The sequence below is a fragment of the Chiroxiphia lanceolata genome, chromosome 23 (genome assembly GCF_009829145.1).
Source record: "Chiroxiphia lanceolata isolate bChiLan1 chromosome 23, bChiLan1.pri, whole genome shotgun sequence".
In the NCBI taxonomy this organism is placed as follows: Eukaryota; Metazoa; Chordata; class Aves; order Passeriformes; family Pipridae; genus Chiroxiphia; species Chiroxiphia lanceolata.
Window position 1 is genome coordinate 5592513 of NC_045659.1, and position 25822 is coordinate 5618334.

Here is a 25822-nt window from a genome sequence, read left to right on the forward strand (position 1 = left end):
CCCAACCTGCACACAGCTGACCACATGAGCCCACCCAAGAGTCCAGTCAAGGCCCACACACCAGCCATCAGCCATCTCCCATCTCCTCCTCACCTCCTGCTGCACAAAGGAACCCTGGATCTGGATCTGGGAAGTGCTCCCCTGACCTGCAGCAGCAATCTGAAGCAGCAGGGAGATGCAGCAACATGGACAAGTCCACCCAAATACCAAGTGTGGTCCCATTTTACTTCCACTCCCTATTCTTCCTCAAGTGTGAAGACTTGGAATATTTTCAAAGGAATAAGCAGCCCATGCCAGGCTTCCCGGGAACACGGCTGGGAGTCGCTGGGCACCAGCTCTGCCCCTGGAGCCTCCGTGTGAGCCCCTGCTGCTCACCCAGCACTGAGACCGCTGGGCTGAAGCAAATATTAGGGCCCTGAACTCATTGTTGATTTTTTTTTGTTTTGTTTTAAAAGCAAATGGATATGTAAATGAGATGCTAACCAGGCCTCTTGGCCGCCTTCCAGCACTACACCAGAGTCCTGTGTGTGCTCTGGAGCTGCCCTGCTGCTGAAAGCAGGTTGTCACCACAGGTCACCTGCTATTGTAGATGAGGTTTTGGTGTCAGAGGAGGCACAAGAGGCTCTTGATCTCTGAGCCTCCTCATCTTCTCCTGGTTACTGGCTTTGTTTTGCCCCCCAAGGATCTATTTATGCTGCCAGGTGCCAGGGTGACCCCCTTGCTGGCCCTGTGAGCTTCTGCCTTCCTGCAGGGAGCCTCTAAAACAAAAGCAGGGGGCACTTCTGGCCATCGAAACCTTAAACAGCAGGAACAAAATGCAAGAATAAAGGCTCCACAGTGAACAGTGAGCAGGTAAGAACACTAACCCTGTGTTCAAAAATCCCAGGCAGGATCCTTGTGAAGTCACAAGCATTTCATAAAAGGTAAAGGGGAAAAAAAAAAAAAAAGGAAAAAAGACAGAACTAGTTTAGAACTCTTTATATTTCCTTAATGGATTTTGCACCTGTGGTTCCTGTTTTTCAGCCTTTCTCTCTAATGTTGCCTTGTTCTTTCAAACAAAGGCTGAGGCTCTGCTATGTGTGTGCCTTCCAAGGGAAATAACGTGGCCAGTGCCATGACATTCCTTTTTGGAATTTCCACACCCAAGGATGGTGAGAAGGTCCTAAAATCCCATTTTACACCCCAGGAAATGGAGGGAGGCCCCTACACGGTGGCGCTGCCAAGGTCTGTGCTGCAGCAGGACCTTGAAGCTCCTTCCATCGCTGAAGCCCAAGCTGGTGACCGGCGTTTTGAGCTCTCTGAGGACTGAAATCTGTTTGCATGAGTTCCTGCCTGAATTATTTCAGCTGCATCCTCTGTGCCCAAACCAGCCTGAGTGCAGACAACTCGCTGCAAGAAGAGAAGAGGCAACCGGGAGCAGCAGAGAGTTAAATTTTCATTACCCCAGAGGAGTGAGTGCTGTAGGAAGGAGGGAGGGACTCACCGAGGGAACAATGACTCATTAGAAATGGAGACACTGTGCCTGCTTTTATGTAAGTGGAGCTTTGAATTTCCATTGTGTTCTGAAAAGAATTAGTCCTTTTGTTAAGAGGAGAAGTGGTGAAGGAGGACTATGAAGCTCCTTGTCAAAATATTGCTGTTCAGAGATGAAAGGCCCGGTGATTAAGAGTGGTGGGACAAGCCTTCTCCTTGTCTCTCCATGAGAAGAGCTCATCCTTCCCTTGACTTGGAACACATGGTAGGAGGATCATCAAGGGGCTGCTGTGTGATACCCTAATCCTACACAGCATCCCGGGAGGGTCCCTCTTCAGACCAAGCAGATCCCACCATCCAGCGTCCCGTCATGTCAGTTGTGCTCCAGCCCCTTCCCCAGCTCTGTCACCCTTCTTCTCATTGCTTTTCCTGGGGTGATCCCTGTCCCCAGGATCACTTTGGTTTTGGTTTCACCTCAGTGCAGCCCATGTTTTCCCCTCCAAGCTGTGGGGGGGGCTGCAGTTGGTGAGTACTGCCCAGCTGTGTGTGGTGGATGCTCCCAGGGGAACAGCATTTCAGCCATGGTTTCTCATAGTAGGATGCCTGGAGATGGAGCCACCTCTTGACCGTGGAGAGCAGTGGGAAGGGGTGGCTCCATGCCCATCCTTTCCCAGGAGATAAGAGCTTGGCTCTGCACCACCTCATGCAGCTCCTGCTGTCAGCCCCGTGACAGAGGGGCTGGTTCTCAGTGCTCCTTTGGGGCCTCTCCTCGGAGCCAAGGACACCGAGCCCCTCGTGCTGGAGAACACGCGCCCACATTGATTTTTAGACGGCTGGGAAAAGCAAGCAGACAAAAGCATTACATTATTTACAAAGCTCTCTGGAATTGTCAGTCATGGGGAATCACAGGGAAGAGCCGGGCGGGCGCCAGAGCTGCTCAGCACCCGCCCTCCTGCTCCCCAGTGACCTCCCCAGGGGGACAGGATGGCCAGACCCGTACTGAGGGTGTGCCCAGGGACTGGCTGAGCACAGGGACCTTGGAGTAGGAAGGAAAGGGGCAGCCACGTGTCCCCAGGGGCAAGGATTTCCCCAGGCAAGCTTTTCTTGCATCATCAGAGAAGCGAAAGACCCGTGGCTGCTTAGGCAGGAGCAGATGAATCCCAGCAGGGAGACGTGGAGCAGCATCCCCACGGGAGAGTCCCTTGTAGGTGATGACCAGAGCCATGTCATGTACTTCCTTTTATCTTCGTGGCAGAAATAAGAAAGGCAGCTTGAGTTCAGCCCTTGCATAAGCCTTCCATTATTTTATTTTGTGTCCCTGGGGAGGGGGAAAAAAAATAATAATAAAAAAAATCTGTTTGAACAAAAATGTCAGTTTGGCCTTTTTTAGTGCGACTACGTAAGTCCGGCTCACGTGGCTCTGGTGCACTGGATGCTGCTGAATTATTCAGCTTGAAAAGAAACAAAAGCACGGCCCCTTCAGTCAAGGGATGACTCAGGTGTATGGAACAGCGAGCACAAGCCTCCCACTGCCCGGCAGTGGATGTGTCCCTGCTCCCAGGGCAAGGCAGGGAGCTGAGCTCGGGCCTTGCTCACCCACAAACATCGAGGGAGACGGGACGTTCCCCTGGGAGCACCCACCACACACAGCTGGGCAGTGCTCACCAACTGCAGCCCCCCACACAGCCTGGAGTGGAAAACATGGGCTGCACTGAGGTGAAACCGGAACCAAAGCGATCCTGGGGACAGGGATCACCCCAGGAAAAGCAATGAGAAGAAGGGTGACAGAGCTGGGGAAGGGGCTGGAGCACAAGACTGATGAGGAGCAGCTGAGGGAGCTGGAGGGCTCAGCCTGGAGAAAAGGAGGCTTGGGGAGACCTTCTAATTCTCTACAACTCACTGACAGAAGGGGGGAGCCGAGGGGGAGGGTTCAGCCTCTGCCCCCAGGGAACAAGGAATGAGAGGAAATGGCCTCCAGTTGTGCCAGGAGAGGTTTAGGTTGGATATTAGGGAAAATTTCTTCACAGAAAGGGTGGTCAAGCACAGGCTACCCAGAGCAGTGGTGGAGCCACCATCCCTGGAAGTGTTCAGAAAGCATGTGGATGTGGCACTTGAGGACCTGGTTTAGGGGTGAACACGGTGGTGGGGCTGGGTTAACGCTCGGACTCCATGATCTCAAAGGTGACTCTGTGATTCCAATGCCAACAGCCAGAGGTGGAGTTTAAGGTGCAAAGACAGTGCTCTGCTCTCCAGTTTGCCCTCTGGGTGACCCGTTGCCTCCCAGCCATGACCAGCCCTGAGCCAGCCCCGTGTGCCCCTGAGCTCATCTCGGGGTGACGGCAGAGATTTTCCAGCGCTGCTTTGAGAGGAACCACCAGCATCCTACTGTGTCCACTGAGCAGCTTCAAACGGGAAACAGGGAAATTTTGAATAAGATATTAAACCTTTCAGGGGTCTTTTTGTCTATTAGTCACACAGGTAAGAGATCTGAACTATCAAGTGTTCTTCTGGCTTTGATACCCACACGAAATCCCAGCACTGCTTTCAAAGTCGCTGTGAGGAGTTTGATCAGCCATGCAGAAAGGGCTTAAATGTCATCTGCTGCTCTGGTATTAGCTGCCAGTTGGGAAAGGTGTAAGAGTATCCTTACCGTGGGATATTTATTAGCAACCTCTTCCCGGCACCAGCTTGGAAAATTGCCTCTTGGGAGATTAAATGCCTGTTCCCGGGAGCTGCACTGATGGGAACAAAACCAATGGACTGCATGTAAGGCACTAAGGATAGGCTGTCCCCAAAAAGCAGCGTTCAAGTGACCTTATGGGCTGGATCATGCTGAATATTCAGGCTCTGTGGATTGCTCTGGCCTCTGTGGACAGCTCCTGGCTCCATGGGTGGCTCCATGGATGGCTCTGGGCTCCATGGATGGCTCTGGGCTCCATGGATGGCTCCATGAATGGCTCCATGGATGGCTCTGGGCTCCATGGATGGCTCTGGGCTGCTCTGCTTTCCCAGCTCATGGGTACCTGCTGCCCAGATAACGCCAAGTTCAGGGAGAGCAGCACTGTCTCCTATCAGACAAGCTGACGGAGCTGGAACATGTGCTTTGGGGCACACAGGACTTCTGCAGGGTTGGAGATGGAGGCAGCAAAGTGGATCAGGTGGTGTTTTACCCTAGGGAGCAGCACAGGGGGTTGGAGGAGCAGGTGAGGAGTCGCAGGGGAGTGGCAGCGGAATGGAGGGTCAGCAAGAGGCAGAGCTGGTTGTGTGCTTTTGGCAGAGGGGAGAAGTGTGGGCAGAGGGGAGAGGGCTGAGCACTTCCCTGTACCCTGGGTAGGGGCCACAGCCTTGTCCCAACACCTGGGCTGCCCTGGTTCCCTCCCCAGGGTGAGCTGTGAGCTCTGAGCCTCCTGCCAGGGCTGCCCAGGGCACAGGGGCAATGCCTGTTGTTGCTGCAAACAGCACCACAGGCTGTTCCCGAGGACTGGAAACCCTGGCATGGCACTAACCAGTTGTGGAGATGGGAGATGCTTCGCTCTCTGAGCAGAGGGGAATAGATTTCCTCCTATTGATCCACCTGGGGGGCCTGGCTCCCACTGAAAATAGCCAATGACTCCAAGAAATATTTTGTTATTGGTGCTCCCGAGGAACCTGGCGCAGAATAATAAATTCCCATTTGCTCTCCAGTCAAGGTGGAGTGTCCTGGCACAGCTTCACCATGGCCAGGCCCACGGGCCCAGGGAGGAAGAGCAGACAAGGGGACACTCCAGTAATTCCAGCCAAGCCAGCTCTCTCCATGGCAACTCCAGCTGCTTTTCGGATGAGAACCATTTGTAGCTGCCAAACAGCACTGGGAAAGGGGTCAGTGGGTCCTCAGCTGCACAGACACTCCTGGGACATAAAACCTCCCACTCGAATCCACAGAGAAGAAAAAGGAACTTTCCCTTCCAAAAATAACAGCTGATGTGTGAACTAGTGGGCAGCAGCCTGTCCACACAGAGTCTCCCAGATAAAATCCTGAAGGACTGTGACCTTCTGAAATCTCTCAGGTGATCCCCCCTTCCTGGATTACATCAATCCGAGTGCACCCCTTTAGCCCACTCTTTGTTCCCAGATCAGGGCTGCTCCTTTGAAATAGCGTCCTTTAAATCTCAGCTCATCTTTGAATTAGAGGGCACAGAGGACACTCGTCCGTAGGAAAACGAGAAGGATGAATAATCCATTTCACAAATGATTTGGAGATTTCAAAGTCTGGCTCTGCTCCCGGGAAGAGAGGCAACTGCAAGTTGTGCAGTCCACGGGGTGGAAAATTAGAGCAAAGATCTCTCCTTGGGTCGCACCATGTTTCACTTCCATCCTCGTTTTCCGAAATCTGTTATCGCAGGCGTTGAGGCACGGAGGGAAATCAGAGTGGAGATGCAGTTCAGAGCAGCAAATGCAGATGTTTAATGTAACACTGCCTGCCCATGGCAGGGGGTTGGAACAAGCTGAGCTTTAAGGTCTCCTCTGACCCAAACCATTTGGGGATTCTGTAATATTAAAATGACTGGAAGATTCTGCTCGTTCTCAAAGTAATTTTGAGTTTAAGTAGCCTCATTACAGGTTGATGAGAGATCACACAAATCTGAGAATTCATCCAAGGAGTGGTTAAAGAAATCCCTCTGCAGGACATTTCCTACTCTGCTGGTGTTGGAAGTGCCACCACCCAAGATTCCCCCAGCAGAGACCTTCCCTGAATGACAGACACCCTGGTGGCACCAAACCATGTGGATGGGGTACAAAAAGGCAAGAATAAATCTCACTATTGCCTTGAAAGGCTGAGGAGCCTCTGTTTGCCTGAAACATCAACTGAGTGGCTTCTGGGGGAGCTCCTGCCCAGATCAGCTCCAGGACATGACAGAGGAGGTTGTGGACTCGTTGCTCACCCAAGCAGGGTGAGATGGCTTCGGGTTGTGCTGCGTGAATTATCAGCTCTGAAGATGGAGTGAGAATTAGCAGGTTGCTGCTGTGATTATTGTCTGTTCAGATTTTTACAAGTGGAAATGATCATAAATATGTGCTTTTTTTTTTTTATGCATGCAAGATTCATATTTAGAGTTAAGCCAAATTATTCTGAAAAACAGCCTGAAGTGAAGTATGTGCAATACACACAAAAAGTGGCAGGGGAGAGGCAGGAGGAGTTGGAGATGCTGAGATGAACAGACAGAGAGCAGATCACATCTGAGCAGGGAGCATTTCACACACGTGCCCATCCTTGTTACCCCCAGAAGATGTTTAAAAACTCATATACTTCTCTATCCATACATGGAAGCCTAATAAAAGCTGCTCTCTCTTCAAACCTTGGCTGCTCCAGTATCCACAGAACCAGGGAAATGCCTGGGAAGTGCATTTATCCATCGTGGAGGAGGCCAGTGACCTGCACCATGGCCTACAACAGCTGGCTCCTGCTTTTTGACTGGGTTTTACCCCAGAAAGCCAAGAACCATGAGAACCGAGAGAAAACGTGAATTTAGTCAATATTTGTTGCCCTAAGACTGCTTTATCAGCCCCGTGCAGCCCTGGGAGAAGGCCCAGGGAAGGGGCTGTGCCTTGTCACTGCCAACAGACCCCGTGGCTTCTCCCCTTCCCTGCTGGGGGAGAAGGGACTCCCATGTATTTAACTCAGACTTTGCTGTTTGTTTTGTCACCAGCTCCTCCTCAATGGTCCCCACTGCAGAGCCAATGGCTGCCTTGTGCAAAACCCTGGTCCAGGAGAAGATTAGCACACTCCAGCCTGCTGAGTTAATTAGCAGGTAATGAGAGATGCTCGTCAATAAACTCAGCTGTGTCCCACCCCCCTCCTGGGCTGAGCCTGCAGGATGTGGGAACCTTTCCATGCCTGACAAGCTCCACTGGGGTCGTTAGGAGATGTGTCTCAGCCCAGAGCAGAGGCAAAGCTTTGTGAGAGTTTACAGGACCAGCACAGCAACAAACCCCCTTTTCATTCAAATTTTTTGGGGAAATGCTTTTTCCTCAGGTTTGCTGGGAGAGGTTTGCTGGTACATGCCCCTTGATGATCCCTGTAAGTCCCTTCTAACTCAGGATATTCTATCATTCTATGACTCTATAACTACTGTATTGTACCTCCTTGGAGTGGAAATCTCTCCCCACGGATTCCCCTCTCTTGAAAACTTATCCACAGTGGGGATAGAAACCCCCAGGGAAAAATCAATAAATAAACAAACAAATAAATAAAGCTCTTTTGCAGCTTGAAGCAGAGCACACCTCAAAGCAGGTCCCTTCTCAGGCTGAGAAATCCTGAGGAATAGAGGTAGGAAAGTCCCCAAACTAGTAACAGCCTGACATTGAGCCTGTGCCACCTCCATTTCTGACTTGAGGAAAAGCTCCCTGCCTTCAAGGAGGCAGGAACATAACCTGTTTAAGGGTTTAGAGAGAGACACATAACCATCATCATAATTTTTAAGCAGCAATGTGCAACACAGAGCCTTACGGACTCCTATAAATTACCCAGCACCCGCCTGCCAGCTCAGCCTAAGCTCGATATTGCCTGCAGTAATTATTTGGATCAAATGCAGTTTATCTGCTTCATATTTGTGTTTCTGTGCTCTCTGGTAACTTATAAATGTCATTGCAGTGTTTATTTGTTATAATGAAACTTAATGACGTTTGAAACCAATGGCTGTGGTTGCAAGCTGCAGGTTCGAAGTAATCTCTTCATCTCAGGAGCAGGAGGCCCAAAGATAACATTAAATTATCCTACAGCAAAGGAAGATGTATGCAGGCAGATATTCAGGCCTGTGTATTATTCATTGGAGAGATGACTAGCAATGAGCTGCAGTGCCTGAGGCGACGGGCTCAAAGCATTGTCACCCAGAGAAGGCAAATGTTCCTGTCCAAGGGGAACCAGTTGTCAAGCCACAAGCCCAAGTGCATCTCAATCTGTTTTATTAAACCTTCGAAGGCACGCCGGGGCCGCCGGGCGCCAGACGCCCGCGTGAAACGGCTGCCAGGGAAGAAAGGAGGTGGAGGCTGCTGGGAAACACGGCAGGGCTGGGATGGGAGGGAGAGAACCGGCTCGGTGAGGCCTCAGCGGGATGGCAGCAGCATGGTTGGCAGTGGTGGTACCCCATCCCACTCAGGTGCTGTTCTCCTTCCGTGCAAGACCCAGAATAAACTTTCCTTGCTTTGCTTCAGGCACTGCTCCTCGCCCTCCCTCCTCCTGAATAATTTCCTCCCTTGGTTTCTATTGCTGTGTGTATTTATAGACTCCGGTCGTGTCTCCCCTTGAGCCTCCTCCAGACTATATAAATTCACCTCCTCCAGTCTCTCCTCTTACAACCTGCTCTCTAATCCCTGGGCCATTCCTACCTCCTCAGTCAGTATTCTCCCTGGCTTTGCTCCGTGCTCCCCAGGCTCTGGTGCCACTCACATCCCAGTGCCACTCACATCCCAGCCTGGTGGAGCTGCACAGTTCTTGCTGCCTTATTACCTTGGGACCTGCTGAAGCTAAATGCCTGTGGCAACAGCCAGGAACATCTTTCCCTCACTCAGCTCCCTCCTTGCTGTCAGGAGTGTGGAAGTACCCAGCACCAAAAGAGCTTTAACCCCTGTGGCACAACCCAGCTCTGGCACCTTTGGTTTTTGGGCTGCTTCCCTTCCTGTGGGCACTGCTGGTTGGGCTGATGCTCCCACAGCTCCTGCTGAAGCTGCTGCACCTCCTGGGAGGACAGAAACAGCACCACTGGCCCCTTCCCCACAAGGACAGTGGGACTTTAAGGTCTGCAGGAAATTGGACCCCAGGGAAGTTTGGCTTTTTGTTGTCCCCTGTTCACCTGGAGAAGAGAAGGCTCCAGGGAGACCTGAGAGCCCCTTCCAGGGCCTAAAGGGGTCCAGGAGAGCTGGAGAGGGACTTGGGACAAGGGACGGAGGGAGAGGACAAGGGGGAATGGCTTCCCAGTGCCAGAGGGCAGGGATAGATGGGATATTGGGGAGAAATTGTTCCCTTTGAGGGCAGTGAGGCCCTGGCACAGGTTGCCCAGAGAAGCTGTGGCTGCCTCTGGATCCCTGGAAGTGTCCAAGGCCAGGTTGGATGTTGGAGCAACCTGGGATAGTGGAAGATGTCCCTGTCCACAGCAAGGGGTTGGAACATAATGAGCTTTAAGGTCCCTTCCAAATCAAACCATTCTATCATTCTTTGATTCTCTGATCCTCCTGCATTGCCAGGAACCTGTCTGCTTCCCAAGGCTGTTGTGTGAACCCTTTCCAAATCCCTGAACAACCCCAAGAACCATAATGTCTAGGGTTTCAGTAACTTCATGTAATTGTAGGGAAAGATTGTTTCCCCCAAAATACTCAGAGGAGCAGCAGATGGAGCCTGGGCCGTGGCTGTGCCCTGCCACCAGCTGAGGTCCAGCCCTGGGGATGTGTGGCACAGGGAGGTGATTCCTGGAGAGGTCAAACACTCCAAGCAAACCCCTGTCAGTGCATTATTCACCAAACACTAGGAATGCGAGAAAGCCTGGGAAACTTATTTAGTCAAACCTCCTCTGACCAGCTGGACTAGAACCAGGAGCCATCAGTGGCAGATGTGTTACCTGATGACAACTGACAAGTGAAATTCTTCTTCATTCCTCACAATCCCAGAGAACCTGCAGGGATCTCACCACGTGAGCTCATCCAAGACCTCATGTCCAAGCTCCCTGTGAGCAGACAGGACCTCTGTGCCTTTCCATCCGGGAGCCCCAGGGATTAACTCCCACCCTGCCCCCTGCCTCTTGCAGCACCTGGAGCCCGGGCAGGTCTCCCACTGAGGGATCCAACCTCGCTGAAAACCTCAGTGACATCGATTAATGAGGAGGAGAGAGCTGTGCAGGGCCACCTGCAACGACCTTGCTGGCAACCCTTGAGGAGGGAGTTAACTCTGGAATGCTGCCGTGGCTCGGAGGGGCCGAGTCTCCCAAGCACCAAGGAACAAACAAGTTGACAAATGAGGTGCCTCTTAATGAAGCTGCAGCCAAAGTCAATACTGGGCCCTTCTATCAGGGCACAGATCAGAGATGGTCTCAAGGGCAAAGGACCCCGGCAGGGGTGGGACAGCTGTCACTTGGAGGAGGGAAGGGATGGCTTGGAAATGAAAAGGAGCAGCCTCCAAAGGGGAGGGAGACAAGGACAACTTGCAGAAGGAGAAAGGAAAAAGATTTAGAAGAGGACACATGCAGGAGGTGGGGCAAGCCTTTCTTCCAGGCCTGGTGTGCTCTTTCTGCTCTTAAATCTGGTTATTAAGATCCTGATATTCTCTCCATCCTCCACTGTCACTGCTGCACATCCAGAGCTACGTCCTGACACAAACACACTTCAGGTATTTTCTCTGCAGAGCCTTTCCTTCTCCTCCCACCCAGCTAACAAAAGAATGAAATGGAAAGGATCAAGGTTCACCCATCTATTTGAAAGTATTTGGAGGTGTTTAAAATTTCACCTTCAAGTTAGGTACAGCTGGAGTGATTTTCTGGGGGCAGGGAGGGAAACAGAGGCAGGATGGGAGAGAAAGAAGGAAAACAGGTGGAAACAGCACAATAAATAGACAGATACCTCCCACAACAGCAAATCAGCTCCCCCACTATCCACAGATGTTTGTAGCTGGAGGAAGGGAGGTTCTCATCAGGCACCCTTACATCCATCAGTGCCCCCTGCGCCCTCCAAGCTGCCACCTGGGGCCATTTCCTTCCCAAACAGACCAGCTTTGCTGCAGGGAATGCCCAGGACAGCAGCTCTTGGAGGATGGTATGACCTAGAACTCCCGTGGGACAGCCCATGGCCCATCCCAGCCTGGCTGCTCCTTGGCTGTGGACAACCCCCCTCGCTGTGATTCCACACCCCTGCTCTGGCTGCCTCGGGGTGCAGGTTCCTGGGGCAGGAATCGCTTCCCTCCCCCATTTTTGCAGCAGCAAGCCCAGCATGACCCTCAGCTGAAGGCTTCTGCTGCCATGTGAGCCCACCCCAGCCCTTCCCTGCAGTGCCATCTCCAGAAAAATCCATCGGCCCCTCCCCCTTTGAAAGCTCTAGGATTGAACACTGGTCTAAGCTGATGGCAACAAGACCCAGCATACTTATCTCCAGGTCAACCTAAATATTTCATTTAGCTTTCTAAAGCAGTCAATGCCTTTCTCTCTTTCTTCCTTTATTTTAAATCTCGGAATGCATACCGACTCTCATGAATATTGATGAGGATCATTAGTCACTGAACATTTCACTTCCCTTCTCTTTTCCCCCGTCTATATAAAAGCTTCATCTCTGTTAAAGGGGAAAAAAAAAAATCCATCTCAAGTTGTATCTCTGGATGTGCTTTAAGATTAGCTCTGTTAATACATTTAGAGGGGAGTAAACACCCATGGGAGCAAATACTGGGTGTAAAAGGACAGGGAGATACCGGCCCGAGGTTGGTGCTGCACTGGAGGGAACTGATAAGGTTTGTGGCTGAAGTTCTTTGCTTTCTGAAGGTTTGTGTTAACAGCCTCGGGTGCTAAATAATCATTACACTGTCTGCCTGGGCCAGGGAATTCACCTCACACTCCCCCTCACACATGATTCCTACCTAATCCCGCAGGTTTTTGACCGTGCCTGTTCCTTCCATCTTCATCAGCCTCAACCTGAAGGCTGCTGATGGCCTTCAATCACCCTGAGTGAACACAGATGGCAGGTTTGGCCAGATGCAGCAAATAACTCGGGCAGAAAAAAAAGAAAAGCAGGACCTGCAGCATTCAGATAGATATTTCCCAACAATAGTTCCCTATTTCCTTATGATAAGGAAGGATTTTTAGAAAGGTTTAAAAACAAGTCAGCTCAAACACAGTTTCTGGGTGTTTTGCAGTGTCAAATCCCACTTCATTGAGGAATGGGAACAGGATCATTTTGCTGGCCTGAAACACACAATTTCATCCCATTTTGTCATCACAGCAGTGAACTGGAGCTGCCTCGCCCTGCTCCCATCAGAGAGGAGCTTCATCTCACGGGCTGGGGCTGCAGAGAGGGTGCTGTGTGACACACAGGGACACCCGGGGGGGATGGAGCTTCAAAATGAGTTATTTAAGCCTTTTCCCAGCACACCAAAGGCACAGGGTCCCCTGAGCCTGTGACACCACAGGGTTTCATCATCACACCAGTCTCAGCTCCCACCCCACAGCCTGGACTGGGCTGGAAGTGCTCCAGCCACAGCAGCTTTCTGCTCACAGCTGCACAGCAGTTTTACTGCTGCTGGCTTGAGAGCCATTCCATGGCCAGCCTGGCTGTTTGTCCATCCCCAGCACGTGTCTCAGGGTGGCACTGACAAGGCTGCAGAGGTTTTAATTGATATTTTAAGTGACAGGAACTCTGTACTGCTTCATTGCTCCAGGCTGGGAAGCTCCAAACCATCTCTGCCTGCAGGAAGCTTGTGTCTGCCTCCAGGAGAGGGAGGTTGGAGATCCAGACCAGGCAGGAGCAGACCTGGTGTCCCCTTGCACCCTGGGTAGGAAGCAGCACCGCAGGGCAGTGCCTGTGCCCCAGGGCTGCCCCCCAAAATGGCACAGGAGATGATCTTCTTTACTCCAGCCTTGGGTAGGGATGTGCTGTCACACTCCTGCCCCTTTCCTCGTCAAAGTCTGGACTGTTTTCTTGGAAGCAGTGGCTTCCAGACACTTTGAGAGCTGGAGGCTTCCACACAGCCATGTTATCTTGTCCCTGCCAGGGGGGTTTACAGCATCAGCAGCACCTGACTCGGTGGCAGAGCCAGATCTGCACGTCCAGGCTCTGGTCTGGTGGACACCACGTCCTTTAGTGGTGGTCTGGCAGTCTGGGTTAATGGCTGGACTCAATGATCTTTGAGGTCTTTTCCAACCCAAACAATTCCATGATTCTCTGTCAGCAGTGTGACTGGTATCACTAATCAAACACTGCTTCCAGCAGCTTCTCTGGCAGAGTCCCTAAGGACACGGTGGGAGGAAAACTAAATAACAGACCCCCAGGCTGCAGAGGCTCTGCAGAGAGGGGAAAACTATCAACAGATACACACACTCCCAGGGAAACTCAGCCTGGAGCAGCGTGGAGATGAGAAACCAGAGCTGCCATCCCCAGGGAGAAGCCTCACACCTCCTGTCATTCCTGTACCTTCACCTCCTGATTAAAAATAAACCAGCCCAAGCCCCACAGAGGCAGGAGCACCAAAAGATGGCCAGGCAGCTGTGGCAAGGTGAAGTACAAAAACTTGTCTCTGCCTGTTTCCAGGTGCCTTTTACAGGACAAGTTTTCCCCAACAGCTTTGCCATGTTCCTTAGGTGCACATCCCATTCCAATGCCAGTGAGGAACCTAAAGGGGAATGGCAAAGGCAGTGGAATTCAAGTAGCTGAGATAATCTACATCCCACCCTAGATATTGATCCATGCATATAAATCATAGAAACCCAGAATGGTTTGGGTTGGAAGGGATCCTAAAACTCATCATTTTCCAGATCCCCTGCCATGGGCAGGGACACCTTCCACTAGACCAGGTTGCTCCAACATCCAACCTGGCCTTGGACACTTCCAGGGATGGGGCAGCCACAGCTTCTCTGGGCAACCTGTGCCAGAGCCTCCCCACCCTCACAGCCAAGAATTCCTTCCCAGTATTCCATTGAACCCTGCCCTCCTTCAGCTTTAGGCCATTCCCCCTTGTTCTACCACTTACACACCCCTGTGAAGAGTCCCTTTACAGCCTAAGACTCCTGAAGTGTCTTTAGTAGGCCCCCCATTCCCTGCAAAGGGACAGAGCACAGATTCCACACGCTCCCAGGTTCTCCCACACACCCCTGCAGGCTGCACAGCCAGAGAAGCAGCTCCTGGAGTGCCTGGTGCCAGTACTCTGAGAGTGAGGAAGGATTGAATTCATTTATTTAAGACCTCGCAGCAGTAGCTTTGCACAGGGGACTGCTACTCAAATCAATAGATAAAATTATACCCTTAGACCATTAACTGCTACAACAACACCGTTACTGTAAAACTCCCCAGCTTTGGATCAGATTTATGGCCAGAGAGTTGTTCAGCTGCACTACAGCTGCTGCAGACAACTGGAACATCACAGGTGAAACTCTGCTCCTCCCCTCCAAAGGGGCAGAGGGCACAGTAAGTTGGGCAGAATGAAGGGCAGAGCACTCAGGATCCTTCCCTTGGCAGCATCCTCAGGAATGTGGGTGATGCACCAGCCAGGACCCGGCTCTCAGCAGTGAGGTCCTGCCTCTTACCCAACTTTCCAGCTGACCCAACCCAGGCAAAGCCTCCCCTTGGCACCAGACAAAGAGGCAGCTTGGAGGGTGGTTCTCCAGGTTTCACTTCATCCCTGCCCCGTTCAGCTCAGACACACAAAACATCAGGGAAATACCAACGAGACCTCTGAGATAACAACACATCCTTAACAACTCCATCCACTGCCAGCTCCTTCCCAAGGCCTTTGACAGGTAAAGAACAAAAGGCTCGATGCAGCTTTCAGAGAGATGCTGCCCCTGATCAATGGTGATGGTGTGCCCCATATCAATTGATGGTGTGTTCCTGATCAATTGATGGTGTCTGTGCAGGAAGACATGAGTGACAATGCTGGGGGTGAGCAGAGCTTCCCCACCCCAGAGCCCCCATGGGGATGGCCCATTTCTTGGGGTGACAGCAGAGTCAGCAATGCAAAGCTCCCACCATCAGCTAACAACAGACCCACCCCCACTGCGGGTCCCAGGAGAGTTTGTGCCAGGGATCCTGGGGCTTGGAGCACAGCTCAGCACAAATCCCACTCCCAGGGTGCAGAAATGATGCAAAGCCCCAGAGGGCAAAGCTGTGGGAAGATGTTGGGATGCTGGAGAAGGTGTTGGAGCTGCTTATGGGCTGCTGAGTTCCACTGTGTGCACAGGGAGGCTGCTCGAGCTAAACCAAGTGACATGTCACAGGTCTGGTCCCTAAAAACAGACTCTTTCCACTGTCAGGCCAGAGAACCAAGTGAAGTTTGAGCTTCTCCAGCAGCACTAAGGCTGTTGGCATCAATATGAGCAGAAAGGTCGCTTTTCACAGGGACAGGAGGGACTGGCTCCAATTTATCCTTGAGGCTGAGGAAGATTCATGCTCAGCCTGTGTTGCTGCAGATGTAAAAGTCACTTGCAAGATCCAGATTAAGTGTTCCCATAAATCCAAGTAATTCTGAGGCAGCGATTGCCTCGCTGGGCTGCTAATGGGTGGCACAAATACGCCACTGTACCTCAGTGCCACGCTCTAATCACACCTTTCCTGGCAGGAAGGGTTCACTGAACCCAGTTTGAACTATGGTGGGAAGCAGAAGGGGGGGTCAAGCAGAGACATTTGGAGCAGAGGCACAGCCAGCTTCTCTGAACAGGCCATTTGTCTCCAAAACAGCAGGGACTCCATCCCAGAGCCCCAGCTGGTTTCTCTCCAGGCAGTAAGACAGGCCCTGACAGAGAGAGGAGCTGGGAACAGCCTGTTGGAGAAAGGATGCTCAGGCTCTGGGAGGGAAAGGCACAGTAAGAATGTTCTGTGCTGGAGAAGTGGCAGGGCACAGTAGGATGGTTGACACAGAGTGGGACATAAAAAGGATGTGGAGCTGATGGAGCAAGTCCAGAGGAGGCCACAGAGATGCTCCAGGGCTGGAGCCCCTCTGCTCTGGAGCCAGGCTGGGAGAGCTGGGGGGGTTCACCGGGAGAAGAGAAGGCTCCAGGGAGACCTGAGAGCCCCTTCCAGTGCCTAAAGGGGCTCCAGGAGAGCTGGAGAGGGACTGGGGACAAGGGACAGGACACAGGGAATGGCTTCCCACTGCCAGAGGGCAGGGATAGATGGGATATTGGGAAGAAATTTTTCCCTGTGATGGTTATAAGCTGTGGCACAGGTTTCCCAGAGGAGCTGTGGCTGCCCCTGAATCCCTGGAAGTGTCCAAGGCCAGGTTGGATGGGGCTTGGAGCAACCTGGGCTAGTGGGAGGTGTCCCTGCCCATGGCAGGGGGTGGAATTGGATGAGTTTTAAGGTCCCTTCCAACCCATTCTGTCATTCTGTGCCTGAACTGGACACAGAAGCAGTGCGTTCACCCTCTGTGCCTACCAGGAAACACAGGATTAAATGCTGGAATAAATATTTTTAGGACATGCTTTAAAACTTGAACTCAGCTTGGCATTTCAACCCATCTCCTTTCCTCCTCTGCTCTCTGCCTTCCTTGGTATTGGATTTCCCCCACCTTGGCACCGCTGCCCAGCTCCAACCCCCGGGGCTTCCCCCGCAGCAGAGCTGCTGCAGAAGGACCTTGGCTCCTGCAGGAGCTGCCTATTGCCTGGGAGAAGCTATTAAGAAGCAGTGGAATAGAGCAACCTTTCATTGACAAGCCACTCGGCCCTTTAAACGATCTCCAAATAGTGTTTTCTTTTTATTGCCTTCTGCAGTTTAACAGCCTTGATTTCGAGTTACTTTGGCTTATGATAAACTCCAGATCTATAAGGCTTCTATTCTCTCCCTCTTTGGTCTCTCTCGCCCACTTCTTCTTTATGTTTTTATTAAAAAAAGATCCAGGAAAACAGATAGCAGATTAAAAGGGAAACAAATTGAAATGGGTCAAATGTATCTTGCTTAGATGACAGGCACCCCATTAGATACTTTTAAACAGGACAAATAATCCTTTTGGAAGCACAAGTGGGCTTTTACATTTATTCTAAATTGCAAACCAAATGATTGCAGCCTCAAATGGAAGCACTGGCTAATTGCACTAATATCTCACTAATTCCAGCACCAAGGAATGGGGGAAAAACGGACGATTTTCACTGTTTTACCAATTACTCAATTTAGACCAAGGTGCATTATGCAAACCCTGGGTTGAGCTTCCTCTCCATTTTGTGATCTATGACAAGGACTGGAATTCCAGTTATTAATAATGGAGGAGCTATAATTATTCTAAGGATGGGTAAGAGATAATTATAAGCCATAAACCCAGCTTTCATATGCATACACAATTCCTTGCCTGTGTCTAGCAGAACCCAAACCCCTCTGCAGACTAGAGATAGGCTGAACCTGTTCAGCCTGGAGGAGAGAATGTTGTGTGGAGACCTCACAGCACCTTCCAGGATCTGAAGGGGCTGCAAGGAAGCCAGAGAGGGATTATTCATCAGGAACTGGAGTGACAGAACAAGGCGGGATGGGTACAAACTTAAACACGGGAAATTCAGGCTGGATATTAAGAAGGAATTCTACACTGTGAGGGTAATGAGATACTGGAACTGAGAGCTGTGGGTGGCCCAACCCTGGCAGTGTTCAAGGATGGACTGGATAAAGCTTTGAGAGACCTGGTCTAGTGGGAGGTGTTCCTGCCCATGGCACAGGGGCTTGGGAATAGGTGATCTTTCAGTCCCTTCCAGCCCTTAACTTTCTATAATTCTCTGAACGAGAGACAGCAGAGCTTTGCATCAGTCCCAGCACCCTTAAATAAGACCCCAAACCTTCAGAACAGACGAGTCAAGGCGAGGTTTGAGCTCAGACTGCAAATCTTTCAAGTCCACTCCTAAAACTGAGGGTTTCCCTCACGCTGCCTAACAGCCCCACGTGGCCTTTGAAGCAAAATGTCCCCCTGGGATTGGGGCAGCCCTTTCCTGAGCAGAATCCTGCAGCCATTTCCCAGCAAATCCCACCTGCCGAGCTCACCCTCTCCCACTGAAGGCAGAGCCCTGGTTGCTGTGTGGAGCTGCAGCTCTGCAGCACTGGCTGCTGGTCCTGCTGTGCTTTGTGCAGTGAGTGGAGACACCCTGACTGCAGATCCAGCCACAGCAGGAATGGGGAGCGGGGCTGCTGCCAGAGAGAACTGTGGCACCAGGCTCTCCTGGCACACCAGGCTCTCTCTCCTGGCACACCAGGCTCTCTCTCCTGGCACACCAGCCAGTGTTTGCATCCATCTGAAGAGGGGGGATTGTCCTTCCCTGAGCACACAGCATCAACCATGAGCTGGTCCAGGGGGAAGATGCTGCACCAAGTCCTTCTGTCCCTTTTCCCAGCCATGCCTGCTTTCACCACCCAACTTAGGGCACGAGGATGAAACCCCCCCTTCCCCTCCACGAGCTGTGTCCATCCCACAGGGGTGTCACCCACCAAGAGCCAGCCAAGTGCCTGGAAAGGGAGGTCAGAGGAAGGAAGGGAGCTGCCCTGAGTGCAGGGAGATGGTTGGAGGCACCTTCCAGCAGCCAGGCTGGCGGGAACAGGTGGGGAAGGTGAGGGCTGACATCTCTCAGTACTTAAATCATTCCCTTTAGTACCTTTATGAATGGCAGCCAAAAAGTGCCATAATTGCTGCAGTGACGCTTGCTAATGACTCGAGTTAGATCTGGCAAGCAGTCAAAGGCAGGAGAGAAGAAGAAAAATCACAGGAGTGAGATCGACGTCTGAATTCCTGCCTGGAACACCGTGGAGGAGAGAGGAGCAACCCAGCCTGGGACCTGCAACTATGGACAGGCAGGGACCAAATGACAGGAGAGCAGAGAGAGATATTCCAGCACACCCCTCGCCTGCCCTTGGGAAGGGAACTGCATGGGAAGAAGTGGAAACAGAAAAACAAGCCCAAATTTTCCAGGTTGTTCAAGATCCTTGTTCTTGGTGGACTAGAGGCGACCCAACTCATACATAACACCTTTCTACTTCAAAATCACCTTGAGTCAGGGCAGCACAAGCCCTGGGGAGAGCAGGATAACTCGAATCACTGTCAGCCCCAGCATCACCTCCATGTGGCACATGCCTTGGGACATCCAGCTCACATCCACGGCTCCGCTGATCCACCCTCAGGGCCACGGGAGAGCCCTTCCCAGGGAGGAATGCAGCCCCTCCTCAGCAAACAGCTCCCTGCTCCTCATTATGTATCTGTTTCTGAATGTTAACAAACAGTCTGCAGCAGCTGATTGAGTGGGTTATTAGCAGAATGAAGACAGATGGTGGAGGATTAACTCCAAAGTGTCTTTATTGCAAGGCCGTCATTGCAGACAGCTCTGCCTCTCCCTCTGTCTACAACTGTCACCAGCCTAATTTCACCCAACAGCTCCCACCACACACCAAACTGAGCCCAGCACACACCAAATGTGAACCCAGCACACACCAAACTGTGAGCCCAGCACACACCAAGTGTGAGCCCAGCACACACCAAACCACAAGCACAGCACACACCAAATTTGAGCCCAGCACACACGAAACTATGAGCACAGCACACACCAGATGTGAGCCCAGCACACACCAAACCATGAGCCCAGCACACACCAAACCATGAGCCCAGCACACACCAAACCATGAGCCCAGCACACATCAGACTGTGAGAACAGCACACACCAAACCACAGGCACAGCACACTCCAAACCATGCAAACAACACACACCAAACTGAGCCCAACACATACCAAATGTGAGCCCAGCACACACCAAACCATGAGCCCAGCACTCAGATGAGCCCATCATCAATCCCAGTGAAAGGATAAGCATAGAACAGCCATGCTGGAGCAACACCTTACTGCTCTCCAGCCAAATACACCCCAATTTCATCACCAAATCCAGCACTTTTCCCGGTGTGGGTCTCACAGAAGCAATAAAGCAGGAGGTGGTCACACCCAGTGTGGGGCAGTAGAGCCCCCAGTCGGGTTTGCTGTGCCCATCACCAGCAAGGGTGGCAGCAGCCCAGGCTGCTGGTCCCTGACAGCTGGGAGAGGCACCAACACCACACCCAGACCAGTCTGTTCACTACACAGACACTGATACACACTGACATGAGGGACTGATGGAACTAAAATGGACAGAGGCAAGTTCACGGACACTGATTTTGGCTCCTCGCCGTGGAGTCCAGCTCAGCTGGAAGAGCCACATCTGCTCTCAGCTGGGCTGATGGACACCCATCCCCTGCCAGCTGGAGAACAAATAACATAATGTCACCAAAGACCCTCTCTGGGCATGTTCACAGAGCATCTCTAACCCACAACATTTATTTTGCCCCACTGGGAGAGGTTGCCAGGCTGGTCTGCAAGAGTTCCAGCCTGGATCTTCTTCATGGGGACAGCCAAGAGAAACACTTCCATAGAACTGTAAAATATCCTGAGCTGGAAGGAACCCACAGGATCACTGAGTCCAACTCTTGGCTCTTCACAGGACACCCCAACAACCCCATCCTGTCCCTGAGAGCATTGTCCAAATGCTCCTGGAGCTCTGGCAGCCTTGGGGCTGTGCCCACTGCCCTGGGGAGCCTGGGCAGTGCCCAACCACCCTTTGGGGGAAGAACCTTTTCCTCATATCCAACCTAAGAAGTGATTTCCCACCACGAAGTGTTTCCTCCACACTTCCAAGGCCTCTAAGTCCTCTTGTGCTTCTCTGCCTACAAGTGATTTTGTAGATGTCTCCACTGAGTGACAGCAAGGTTCTAATGATCCCTGTAATTACCCATTTCCACTAGCATGAAGACCCCACACCTCACAATTATCCCACTGCCCCACTCCCTAGCTGTGCTTTCAGCTCCTTCAGCTCCCTTGCAATCATTAATAGGGCTGTTCATTAGCACCATCACACAATTAAAGGGAGAAAAAGCTCTTCCTTGGCAAAAATACAAGAGAATTGGTCTCTGTCCTCATCCTTACAAGGGAACTGTTTCCAGGAGGCCAGCTCAGGCACCTTGGGCAGGTAATTCCTTCGTGGTACCTCTGTAGGTGACCAGCCACCTGACCCCACCCCAGCTCACACACAGGCTGTGGGTCTGCACTGCAATCCACCAAAAACCCGGGAGGCTGTGGGTCTGCACTGCAATCCACCAAAAACCCGGGAGGCTGCAGGTCTGCAATTGTCATCCAGAGCCTCTTCGAGTGAAAACACAAGTCCTGGGTGGTCTTTGTAGCCATGGAAATCCCCCTGACTTTTGTTTTTTGGCAGATTGTACCTTTAAACATAATGGCCCTGCAGCCTGCAGGGGCCAGAAACTGGCTGCAGTCAGGCAGGAACACTTTGTTCCCTTTCCCACACAAAAGCTTTACTTTTGGCCTTTCATGTTCCTTTGTTCTCCCCACACAAAGCCCCGCTCAGCCTGAAAGGGGGGCTCACGTCGTAGGCTTTGAATGCACTGGGGAACCAGAGTGATCCCAAAGGATTGGCAGGATCCAAGGAGCGTCCTGCCAGCTCATGGACACCCTGTGAGCATCCCCAGGGTGCCCATCTGGGCACAGCCATGGGCAGCCTCTCCAAGGGGCTTGAGGGACAGGAAGGTGCTGAGAGAGAGAGAAACTGCACCTTCTCACAGCGCTCGGACGAGACTCTGCCATCCCACCTCCCAGGGGACGGCTCCTTCCAGTTAAAAACATCCTCTAATCAATGTTTAAAGAGCATGTGGTAATTAACAAGCAGGAGGTGAAGCCTTGTGAAGTACTTTCCCCATGTTATCAGCTCAGTATCAGGGCTCTCGGGAATGTGAAGGAACCTTTGATCTTCTAACTGATATTTGAGCCATAAACTTGCCTCTCCAAGAGTTTTACTCCATGGAAACAAACTCACCTTTTGCTCTCAGGAAGACAAGGCTTCCTGTGAGAGCAGACACATCCATGGCTATCTGCTGGTGATTCGCCATCCCACAGGGAAAAGGAATCATGGAATGGTTTGAGTTGGAATGAATCTTTCAAGCTCATCTGGTCCAATCCCCCTGCAATGTGCAGGGACACCTTCCTCTTGACCATGTTACTCAGAGCCTCATCCAGCCTGACCGTGGATGTTTCCAGAAAACAAAGTGCAGTAGGGCAAGAAATCACACTCTTTGTCTACATTATTTCCACTCTAAGCCCCCAAAAGGGTTAAATCCACACTTGGGTCAAGTCTGTGGTTCCCAGAGTGGCCTCCCAGCAGCCAAACGCTTCTTGACACATCCTGGAGACCCTCCCATCTCCCAGGGCTCTGGGATCTGTGGTCCTGCTCTCACCCAGCATTAATCAGAAGCTGCTGTGCCAGGGTTTGCTCCAGGAACAGAAGCTGCCAGAAGCAGGGATGCCACTTCTTCCGAGCATAAATAGTTTTTGTTTAGTTATTACGCTTCATAATTATTTATGATATTTCTATGGATTAATCAATGCTCATAAAGTACTCGGGGAATGACTAGAATATAAAACAGGGAAATTTTAGCAGGAGTTTGATGAGCAATGGAATGATGCCTCTGAGGGGTGCAAAGCCACTGGAAAGAGGGATTCTGGAAGCGTCGTGGTGAGGCACTACCACCCAACTAGAACAAAAAGAGTAGATGCAGCAATTGCTGAAAGAGCTTCCCATATGACAAATCCTTTCCAAAGGAAAAGACAGTGGATTTTGGATGTATGGAACCACTAAGCTTCTGCTCTTCTCTTGTAGCTTCACACAGGGGACTTCCCTCATCCATGCCTACTAAGATGCTCCACAGATCAAAGGGAAAGCAGGATTTTCTCCTCAGTGTGAACAAGAACGTGGATCGTCCCTAGCAGGGACAACCCTGGCAATGAGATGGCTGAAGAGGAGGAGGAAGAGAAGGTGAGGGAACTGCTCACCTTCAGTCATCCTGCGGTACTTCTCCTTGTACATGAACCCCAGGACTAGGCAGCATCCTCTTCCTGGGAGCCCCAGTTCTGCAAGAGAAGAGAGCGTGGTGTTAGGCCAGGCTGGGGACAAGAGCAGCTCCCGGGAATGCTGCAGGGACCAAATCCTGCTGGAGACACCATTCAGGTAAAGTACCAGCGAGGTGGGCATGGAACTGAACTCTTTGGTCAGCCTCACTGGGCTGAGCTTTGCTGGGCTCCCAAGCCAGTGTGTCGAGAGACAGGAGGGTCACCAACCCCTCCCATGCCTGTTTCTCAATCACTCCTCTATTCCAAGTGAGGGAATGAGCTGCATCTTCCTCCACAGCAGCGTGTTGCGACAATATGGACTCTTTGATCCTTCTCTCCCTTAGTGGGCAGCAAAGCAAAACAGAAAATGGCCCTCGGGAGGGAAGATAAGTCTGGCCTGAGGAATCTTGCTCTTTAGAAGCAAGCAAGTGACCCCATGAGCAGCAGAGTGCCAGAGTCTGAGGAGCCACATGCCTTTGATGCCTTGATTTCTTAATGGGGCTTTTTGACTCCTGGTAACAAACAGAGAGGGAGAGAGATGTGAGCGTGGGTTTTCCAGAAGCGGCTGCGCACGCGCTCTCCCCGCGCGCCGCTCAGAGCTCTCGTTCTTCAAACAAATTCTCCTGTGTCACAGCGCAGAAAATTAAGGTACCGTGTCCCCGCTGCTGCCTGTGGACCTGCAGAGCTCCTCGGGGGCTTCTGTGCTCTGCAGAGCCCTGCTGATCAAAGCCCCTTTGATGTTTACTTAATGTGGCTGCGGACTGTGCAGAGCCGGGGAAGGAGCGCCGGGAAGTCGTGTCGCACGCGCGAGGGGAAGGCAGCGAAGCAGGAGGATGGAGAGCACAGAGGTGGCTGTAGAGCAGAGCAAGAGCTGCCTGGCAGCCTTGGCATTAGTGCCACGATGCAAACTTGGGGTTGAATGGCAGGTGGGGACTGAGCCCAGAGGAAGAGGGGCGTCGCTCACTGCGGCGTGATGGGATGTGCAGTGTCATGGGAGACACCCAGGGTGACATGGGTACAGACCCAGACAGACAGCATCCCTCTCTAACAGTGCTCACTGCCATGGCATCCCAGTGGAGTGGTTACAGCCTCCTCTTGAGCACAGGATGAGGAAGAATTTGAGCCTAAACCCAGAAAAAACCAGATTTCTTTGGACCCCAGGACACTCAGGGTACACGCAGGACTAGTTAAAGTGCTTTCTCTAACATTAAAAGGATCCCACCTTGCAGGAGGCTAAGGACCAACAGCTCCTGGTCCTAAGGCTTCCAGCAGGGAGGACAGCAGCATCTAACCAACATAAATCGTGTAATTTCAGCAAAGTAAGTCTTAGCTCAGAGTAAGCTGGAATGTAATTGCTTCCCTAAATGCACCTTGCCCTGGGGAGAAACAGGCACGTCCACAAAGTGACTCACTTCACCTACCAGGGTCACTTTGAAGGGCTTGCAACTCACCTTTTGGCCATAAAGGGCGGCGACTAACTCTGATCTAAAAATGTCTAAAGATTAGACGAGTCAGGACAGATGAACCAATTATCAGAACTCTCAGTGGTGTCTTGAATCAGAGTCCTAATCAACAGGAAGGGGCAATGAGTGGAAAGCAGCCCTCTTGCTCTGCAGGACAGAGGTGACAAGATCTACTGTGACCTGCACAAAGTCCACAACCACAAACACACTAAGAAAGGGGTCCCCTTGCAGAGTGTTGGATGCCCCCAACACTCCTGACTGCAAAGAGCTGCTGGTTTAGCAGGACACCCAGCACAGGTCACCTCCCTCAGCCCTGGTTTAGCTGAAGGACACCCAGCACAGGTCACCTCCCTCAGCCCTGGTTTAGCTGAAGGACACCCAGCACAGGTCACCTCCCTCAGCCCTGGTTTAGCTGAAGGACACCCAGCACAGGTCACCTCCCTCATCTGTCTGATAACTGGAATCCATCAGACCTTGCTGGCTGTGGGGTGGGGTTTCCATACAGGGCTGCAGGGTTGCTGTGGGGGACAGACAATCCCTGTGCATGTGGCAGGAGCTGTGACCTGCCCAGAGCCCCCGGGGCCGTTGTGCCGAGCCAGCAAAGCAGGTGAGAACCTTTATGTCCTCATTGATAGGAAAACAAAACCCCATTGATCACTATTGAGCCTTCAACCAGCACCAAGGTATCAAAGTGTAATTAAACCAACACGATTAGATTAGTGCCACACGGGGCAGCACAGCCCACAGAGGAGTCGAGCAAGCCAGAATTCCTCTGGCTGACTGAGCCCTGCACTCGTGGGCCTGGCTGTGGGTGCTGTGCCTGACACAGAGCTGGCACTGCAGGGGCTGCCACGCCCTCCATGGCCCAGGGCCACAAACACCATCAGGAGCACAGAATCATGGAACGGTTTGGGTTGGAAGGGACCTTAAAGCTCATCTTGTTCCAACCCCCTGCCATGGGCAGGGACACCTTCTGCCAGACCAGGTTGCTCCAAGCCCCACCTAACCTGGCCTTGGACACTTCCAGGGATGGGGCAGCCTCTGGCAGTGGGAAGCCATTCCCCCTTTTCCTGTCCCTTCATCCCTTGTCCCCAGTCCCTCTCCAGCTCTTCTGGAGCCCCTTTAGGCCCTGCAAGGGGCTTTCAGGTCTCCCCAGAGCCTTCTCCTCTCCAAGTGAACCCCCCCAGCTCTCCCAGCCTGGCTCCAGAGCAGAGGGGCTCCAGCCCTTGGAGCATCTCTGTGGCCTCCTCTGGACCTGCTCCAGCAGCTCCAGGTCCTCCTAACA

General features: G+C 52.0%; 1 protein-coding gene across 4 annotated transcripts in view; it reads right to left on the minus strand.

The window, feature by feature from the left end:
* KIRREL3 (kirre like nephrin family adhesion molecule 3) overlaps positions 1-25822 on the minus strand; it is a 359483-nt gene that overhangs the window by 103094 nt on the left and 230567 nt on the right. For 3 of the 4 annotated variants that reach the window (XM_032709606.1, XM_032709605.1, XM_032709609.1), the window contains exon 2: positions 23018-23095. The exons of the other annotated variant lie outside the window; for it this stretch is intronic. In XM_032709606.1, the coding sequence (XP_032565497.1) occupies positions 23018-23095 (78 nt within the window). The remainder of the gene's footprint in view (positions 1-23017; positions 23096-25822) is intronic. 4 annotated transcript variants of the gene reach the window in all.